This window comes from Quercus suber, unplaced genomic scaffold, assembly GCF_002906115.3.
Source record: "Quercus suber isolate HL8 unplaced genomic scaffold, Cork oak 2.0 scaffold_643, whole genome shotgun sequence".
NCBI lineage: Eukaryota > Viridiplantae > Streptophyta > Magnoliopsida > Fagales > Fagaceae > Quercus > Quercus suber.
Window position 1 is genome coordinate 181,941 of NW_027070084.1, and position 8,853 is coordinate 190,793.

The 8,853-nt window shown below is 36.6% G+C and overlaps 1 protein-coding gene across 1 annotated transcript; it reads left to right on the forward strand.

Annotated features, from left to right (window-relative positions):
* The first annotated feature begins 368 nt into the window (after positions 1–368).
* Positions 369–2,407, forward strand: LOC112034842 (ankyrin repeat-containing protein BDA1). Its single transcript, XM_065765608.1, has 2 exons — positions 369–1,144; positions 1,452–2,407. The coding sequence occupies exons 1-2, from the start codon at positions 518–520 to the stop codon at positions 2,217–2,219; spliced, it is 1,395 nt and encodes a 464-aa protein (XP_065621680.1). The 5' UTR covers positions 369–517; the 3' UTR covers positions 2,220–2,407.
* Positions 2,408–8,853: the final 6,446 nt, after the last annotated feature.

Sequence of the window (8,853 nt, forward strand, 5' to 3'; positions counted from 1 at the left end):
ATGGTACTCTTTTTCATTGGCTCATCCCTTATATAGCATGAAGAGGGAGACTTTCTTTTCCATGTGGGACAAGAGCAAAAATTGCCTAGGCTCCAATTAGTCTAGCCTTTGGCCTTGAAGCAAAAAATGCCCCCACAATAACTTCATATAATTTTTTTTATTTGTATGTAATTCTTTAGGATATTTCATGCAAGACGGCATGAAGTAGTCTCTTATCAACCAAATTTTTTTACCTATAAAAAAAATAAAAAATTAACATGGTTAAAATTAGTGAATACGCACGGGTCTTGAACTTGATTGCTAATTGGCTGTTTCGATATTTCAAGATAAGTCGGACCCTCGTATCTCCCTATCGGTGATGACCCTCGTGTTCGCGGGACCATCGATTTGGAAATAAGAAACCAATGCTGGTGGTCTCTCTACTCCATTTTCTTCACTCCAACTAGCTGCTATCAGCCTATAACCATTAATTTCCACTATTTTAGATCATATATTGCACGGAAAAACCTGCCTTACTATGTCAGCCTTCTCCATAATGGGCGAGAGAATTGTTAAGTTGAAGGAGGTTGCCCAACAGGGAAATATTTGCGCCTTCTACGGTTTAATTCAGGAGGATATAAAACTTTTGGAGGACATCGATGAGCTACCATTTGTTGATACTCCTTTACACGTAGCTGCATTTGCTGGGGGCCCACAACACATCCAATTTGCTATGGAGATGATGAGATTAAAGCCTTCATTTGCCAGGAAGCCAGATCTAAATGGGTATAGCCCCATTCACCTTGCTCTACAAGGAGGGCATACCCAGATGGTGTGTCGGCTTCTACAGGTAGATGGAGACCTTGTCCGTGTAAAAGGAAAGGAGGGTAGAACTCCTTTACATGATGTTGCTGCTGCAGTAGCAACAGAGCAGCAACTTGATCTATTGTTCAAATTTCTATCAGATTGTCCCAATTCTATTGAAGATGTAACGATTCAAAACCAAACCGCTCTGCATATTGCCCTGGAAAACAACAACTTGGGTGCTTTTAAACTCTTAGTAGGATGGCTCCGAGAAAATAAGTCTGAAAATGCCATACTGAACTGGCAGGATGAGAATGGCAACACTATTTTGCACGTGGCAGTACACAATAACGAAACCCAGGCAAGCTCTCTCTCCATTCCTCAATTATGTACATACTAAAGAAGCACAGTAAAGCTTGTGTTGTGAATGTCTATGGTGCAAGTAATACATCATGATCAGTTTTTTTTTTTTTTTTTTTTACTTTAACGAAGAAAAAAAAAAAAAAAAAAGGAGCGACTCACCTCCAGTTTTTATTTCTCCTGTTTCCTCCGTGTTTAGATAGATGAATAACACCTGGAAACAAACTGATTCAACGATTAAAAAAGGAGGCCAACTTGGAAAAATACAACAGTGACAGTATTAATGTATCACTACATTATACATGCAGGCTGTGCGTCACTTATTAGCTTGGGGTGGGACATCTTTCAAGGTAAACGAGAAGAATTTAAAGGGTAAAACAGCGTTGGACATCTTGCAAGGACAACCACAAGAAGTAGACAACAGCGAGATGAGGGATATACTAGACTGTGCTGGAGCTTTAACAGCTTCATCTCTTCTTACAGTTACTCCTCCTCATGCACATTACCTAAGTCAGCCCGTGCCCGGAGTCGCAACTCCTGAGACAGTAGTCAAAGAACCACTATCAGACGAAAAGCGCAATGCGTTGCTGGTGGTGGCGGCACTGCTTATAACAGTGACCTATCAAGCGATACTCAGCCCTCCTGGGGGACTTTGGCAAGACAATGATCTGTCCAAACCCAACACCACTTCAGCTGCACTCGGCCCTCCTAGTCCTGCAGGGGGACTTTTTAATGTGTCCAATTCCAATATCACAGCACCACATAGAGCAGGGTCAACCATTGCTGGCACAGAATCATCATTCCCTTTTGGGTTGTTCTTGACTTTTAATTCTATTATATTTTTGTCCGCAATCGCAGCAACTTTTTTCCTCGTTACACCAGTCGGACTCGGTGGTGCGATTTTAGCCGGAGTCTCTCTATCCCTCTATTACTGTTATTTTAATTCATTGATAGTCATAACCCATGCTCCAGACTGGACCGTTAATTTTGTTTTGTTATTACCATTGATAGTCATAGCCGCTTTAATCTTTGCACTTAAAGGGATAGGTTATTTGCGGAATCTTAGAAGGAACTAAAAAATATATATAGCCGGGCTTGGAGCTGATGCATCTAGGATGTGTCAATTTGTATTTTTATTTACTAATGAATTTCGAGAATAAATTTTAGCTTATATAGGCATGGTTGGAAGTACCCAACTTCATCTATGAATGTAATGTATGTATGTATATATTTTTTCAATAAAGCAGTCTGATTACCATCGGCTTTTTTTTTTTTTTTTTTTTTTTTTTTTTTTTTTTTTGAGTTTGCAATCAAATTCCTCACACTGTCACACACCTAAATGGCAAAACCCACTTGCGTTGACTCAAAATTTATCATCTTTCTGCTAATATATAATTTTGTACAATTCCCATTTTCCTCATTTTAGGAGTTATTTGCTTTGTAAATTTCATATGTTAAGACAACTTTGTCAAAACACTAAAACTACTTAATAATTTCTGTGTCTTCCAATTAAATCCATTAATTACATAAACACCCATGGATGAAATGTAAAATAATTTTAGCTCTAGGTGTAAGATGTGACGACCTCCACCTTAAATGTACATTCTAAAAGGAAACCAAGATTTTTGTTATCACAGTGGGTACTGACTACTTAGTAACCTTAATCAGACCAACTGGGTTTTGGCTAGAGGCTTACACTTTATATTCACAACAATTTCACAATACTTTCACTATAAATTATAGATAGTAAATTATTACTAGTTCTAATTTATTGAACATTTAAATTAAATTACTTTTTTACCCACCGATAGAAGCCAATAATAACCTAATATTTAATATTTACAGTAAAAACATTATAAAAATGTTGTAGAATCACAGTTTGATTCCACTAAAGGAGTCAATTATGTACTCTATCAATCAGTATTTTTCATGCCTGTTCTAGGCCAGTACAAAAGCACTTCAATTTCATGTTAGGCTGCGTTTGAATCGGTGGTAATCAATTTCCGGAAATCATTTTCCACATTTTCCGCGCGTTTGGCAGTTACGGAAAATTCCATTTTCCGGAAATTCACTTCCTATTTTCCCTTAGACAACGGAAATGCATTTCCGTTCCTATTTTCACTTCAAATCTCATTTTCCGGAAAACCCAAAAGCAGAGAGCACGCAGAGGGAGAGGGAGAAAGAAACATAGAGCACGAAGAGGGAGAGGGAGAAAGAAAGAGAGAGCCCAGCGCCGGAGTCGATCCAAGCCCAGCGCCCAGCGCCCATCGCCGGCGGCCTTGAACCCACGAACCGCGATCCAAGCCGAGAGACCATCGTCGGCGACCATGAACCCTCGAACCCAGTCCCATCGCACCGCGCCGATCCAGTCACAAGCAGATCCAGTTCCGGAAAATCGATCGCACCGCGCCGTCGATCGTCGATCGTCGAACTCCTTCGAACCTGGCGCTCTTCGCACCGGCGAGTCGCGCCGCGCCGCGCCGTCGATCTTCGTCTTCCTCGATCTCTCCGGTTTTTTTTTTTTTTTTTTTTTTTTTTTTTTTTTTTTTAAGTTTGATTGTTGTTTTTGTTTTTTTTTTTTTTGAGGAACTGATTGTTGTTGCTGTGGTTGTTGTGTTGTGGTTGTTGCGTTGTTGTTGCCGGAATTTGGTGGTGTTGTTGTTGTTGTTGTTGTTGTGTTGTTGCCGGAATTTTTGTTGCCGGAATTTATTGTTGTTGTTGTTGTTGTGTTAATATGAAAAATTTTCCGGAAAATAGCATTTTAGAATACATCTAAACACATAAAAATATTTTTCACAACAATTTTCATAATTCACCCAAACACTTAAACATATTTTCCTTTTTCGGAAAATAACATTTCCGGAAAATATGTATTTTCCAGAAAACGTTTTACACGAAACAAACACAGCGTTAGTTTAAAATTCCAGCTAAGCTATTCCAGAGTCATTCTATCTTCACTTCAACCAAAAAAAATATATATATATATATATATCTATATATATAAATTAAAGGTTGATGTTGTTCTATGTACTGTAGTCATGGTGTTCTTATAATATTTTCTGTTTGTACTATTTCTGTTTATCTAATATATTTCCCGTTTATGAAAAAAAAAAATATATATATATATATATATAAATTAACAAACAAACAATACTAGAAAAATATCAAATTTCGGCCCCAAAAAAAAAAAAAATTGTTCGATAAAATAATCTATCAGAAAAAAATAAAAAAATAAAAAATAGCCCACATCATCACGCTGTCACTTTTTCAGATATTAAAACCATCCCCTCTTCTAATTTTGTTCCCAAAACATCCTCATATCCGTTTCTTTTTTATTTTGCTAAGTGTGTCCGTGCATGAAAAATTGACAATCCGCCACTACACCCACGTGTTCAATTAAGTGCACAATTTGACTATTCATTTTTTCTATTGCCAGATCTATATCAAAAATGAAAACAACATATCATCTAAGTATATAAATTTATTAATATTAATGAGCTAATATTTTAGATAGAAATTAGCATATTAAGTGGGACATGGGCCAATAAATTTTAATTTTTTTTACCAAATTATATGAATTTTAACAAAAAAAAAACATATATATATAAAAGACATGCTTCTCAAAAAAAAAAAAATATATATATATATATATATATGATGATGCTGAAAATCGTCAATAAGCTGCATAACCCTTACGGTTTTAAACAAAACCTGCATAATAAAGAAGAAAGAAAACCCTATAGAAAGTATCGGTGTAGTACCGGCCAAATATCCTCCAAAAGTCAAGTTAGAGAGTGTTCACAACTCTAGAGTGCCAGAGCTAGGGTAAATTATGCGTACCTTGTTTTCTGGGGGCTTTGGGTTTTCATAGTAGTGTGGAATCGACCTTTGTTTCTTGCTTAGGAAGATGTTTCCTTATGGGGAAGATCCTCATAAACGTGTGTATGTTGCGGGATTCTTCCCATGTTGGGATTCCATTGACTAGGGTTAATTGTGGAGCGCAAGATATTTCCATGTGGGGTTTACCTAAGCCATGTGGGTGCCACGTGGCCTTGGTATCCATCGGCCTTGGACCTATGTACCCAGAACCCGTCCATATAGAGAGACTATCCGTCTATTATGGGAGGGTCCATCTGTCATGTGGTCTATTCATCCATCACTTCATTCGTTGCCTTATTTCTGACAGCTCACTAATTTAGTAGCATCAAGTTCATTTGAACGGATCCGTCATCCTTGATTTTTATCCTTTTCAATATATATATATAAGACATAAATAGAAATAGATAAATAGTTTTTTTTAATTATAAAATAAATAGTTGATTGTTAAAGTGGAATTGGCTTAGTAACTGTCTTAATTTATTTTATTGTTTTGGATGATAGTTAGTGGTGCCTTTTAAAATGGAATTGGTTTGAAACTTTGAATGGTTAGTTGCTAAAATTTTATAAAATTAGTTGATTTTTGTGTGAATTGTAGTGATGAGCTGTCTGCATAATATGTATTTTGTTTGTATTTGCCTCCTTTTGTTCGTTCAATTATTTGTTTATTTGTTGATAGTATGAATTTAATAATCAATGATTTTCGAGATTTAAAAGAAGGTCCTATTCTCTTTTAATAGATAAATTGTATTTGTGCGGGTCGCAAATGAGGCCTATGGGCTCAGCCCCACTTGGGCTCACAACTTATTTGTTTGTTGGGCTGAATTTCCTACTATGGGTCGTTCTCCAACTAAGGATTCAATGAGATCACTTTCCTCTTCCTCGGCAACACACTACTTCCTCTTCCTCCCCTCAGATATTCTCTCCATTTCACTTTCCTATTGCCACTATTCTCTACCCTCTTTTTTAACCAACCCTTCTCTCTTATCCTCCCCTCCTATTTATAGTTCTCAGCTCAGACGTAGGTTATCAATGCTCTCATAGTTTGTGCCACAGAGGGTCCAGTAAGATTTTCTCTAAGTGGGAGGTCAAGTATGGGTGGCTTTGGGACTTGGTTCCCACTTCAGTTTAGAGCTAGGCAGTGGCGCTTAGAGGGACTTCTCTGAGCAAAACAAAGATGATGCGCCGTTTAGTGACCCTTCCGAACATGCTCTGTAAAAATATGCCGAGCATAACTTTAGTAGTGAAGCTCGGGCCCCCGGACTGCGATAGCGAGGGTTGGGCCTTAGAGCGAATGAGAATTGGGCCCAATTACTGTGCGTTCGGAGCGGAGGCTAGGGGCTGAGTGGGCCCAACAGTTCGGATGCCGCACAGTATTATAATGTATTAAGAAACATATATTTTGTGTGTGTGTGTGTGTGTTTTTTTTTAGCCTCCCTCAATCAAACTTCTAGCTTCATCCTTGAATCTGAAAAGTCTAAAACACACCGAAATGACCCGAAATTATTCCCAATGTGAAACATGGGGTGTTATCATTTTGATTTGCATACGAATACGTATGAGATTTTTTCAGTCATTCCAACTAGAATAGAATGGTAATATAGTTATTTCTATGGCTCAATTATTGTTTAAGCTCAGTCTCTCTAAACCCTTCTTTGGAAGGAAAGAATAGAATAGAATAGAAATGAATTAAAAGAATATTTTTAAAATATTTTTTTAACTACCCTTCTCTTGTTTGGGAGTTTTAATGGAGAGAATGGAAATTATATTTCTTTGTTTGGGAGTTTAAGTGGGAGGGAATGGAATAGATAGAAGAGAACACTAGTTCCTCTCTATTATCTTAAAACCTCAAAATTTTATTTTCCCCGAAATTGGGAGTAATGAAAGGGAATGAAATTAGATTTAATGAATTTTTTACTAAAACTTCCAAAATACCCCTATAAATTTAACCATTTATTTTAAAATAGGAGTTTAATAGTAATATTGCCATAAAATGATTTTATTTCATTCCCTCTATGTTACTGCCAAACAAGATTACTTACATTCCACTTATTTTTATTCATTTCCATTCATTTATTTTAAAACATCCAATCAAGGTTACTTAATTCCATTTCATTTCATTCTTTTCCATTCATTTTTCTTACTTAAATACATTACATTCCATTCTATTTCATTCCCTTATAAACTCTTAAATTAGGGTAAGGCTTAGGTCTAGTGTCCAGTAGTACTAGACCCATTGAGATGATGATATGTGTCTACTTTTAGACAGATGTCTCCATCTAACTAGGTCCAATGCAACAAATATTTTGGTATACGGAAAAGCAATAAATGTGCAATAATACCATACATTTATTAGAATCTTTTATAGAGATGAGTTCAAGTGTAAGTCCACAAAATTACACTTTTTATAGACCATTAATTTTTATGAGATTTAGGGTACGTTTGGTACACTGAATGAGAATTACGACAAGAACTGTAATCTTTATTTCTAGTAATAAATTGTGTTGTAATGTAATAACTAAACATATTCATTAGTTTGATTGTAACTTATAACATTAGAATGAAACTTAACATTTATTTTATGAATATCTTACTCATACAATTATATTTCCTTAAAAATTGTTATTTTTAAATTTAAGAGAGATATGTGCTATGTTTTATGATTTTTTATTTTTATAATTGTTAGACGTTGTTAGGTTCTAAGGTCTTAGGATTTTATGTATTTAGAACTCTAATTTGTAATGTTGGCAAACCATGATCAAAACATTGTATTTAGTCTTATTTAGACTTGCTCAAAGTTGGTTTAATATTGTAAAGTTGGAATCGAGTGGCTGCAGAAGTACTTGGGACTTTCGGCCTGGCTCGATCGATCGAAGAATAGACTCGATCGATCGAAAATCGCACAGGTTGAATTTTCTGCAGAATTTCCAACTCAGCCCTACTTCATTAAACTTTTAGGGTTTTATGTTTTTACCCTAGGTATATAAATAAAACCCTAGCCACGTTTTTGAAGGTTGTCCATATTGTATTGTTGCTCATACATTGCTGTTTTGTGTGAATCTCGTGTGAGATCTTTGAGGAGCTTTCCTTTACACAAAACTTAGGTTTTCATGGTGGAGATGATTTCAACATCTTGAAGATCATTACTGTTGCAACCATTGGAACTTAAAAGAAAAGCAAGCGGGGAGCTTGTAGCTGATTGAAGAATTCAAGAAAGAAGTAGTCCGTGGATTCGGAGCCTGCGCGTGGTCGTGTCAGGAAGTTCTACTGGTGGGTAGCATTAGGAAGTCGAGCGGGGAGCTTGTAGTCCTTTTGTACGAACTTCAATTCTTTCATAGTGAATTCAGGTTAGCCTTGAGGATCGGTGGGTCAAATCCTCCCCAGGTTTTTACCGTGTGGTTTCCTGGGTGATCATATCTTGTGTTATTTATTTTCCGCTGCATTATATTCTTGATATGATTGTTTGGATTGTTTTAACCTAGAATTGCTTAATTTGACTAAGTAACAACTTGGCTAATTAATCTAGGCTACGCAATCTGGTTGTTTAAGGGGTCTAAAACCGTTCAGATGTAGATGGAAAATTTGTTTATTTGGAAATCTATTAAGTATAAAAATTATTGCACTTACTAAGAAATAGTTAATACCACCTGTGGGGGAAAAACCCAAAGCTACTTAATGGGCCCGGAACCCACTGATTAAGGGCCATGGTGCTTCCGAGAATTAATAGATGGTTGTGGTGGCCCACCTAAAGCAGGAAGCCCAGAAGCAGAAGGGGAGTGTCGTCCGAGGAGGCCACCATTTGTCCGAGGATGTCTTTCTCCTCGGCTATGATGA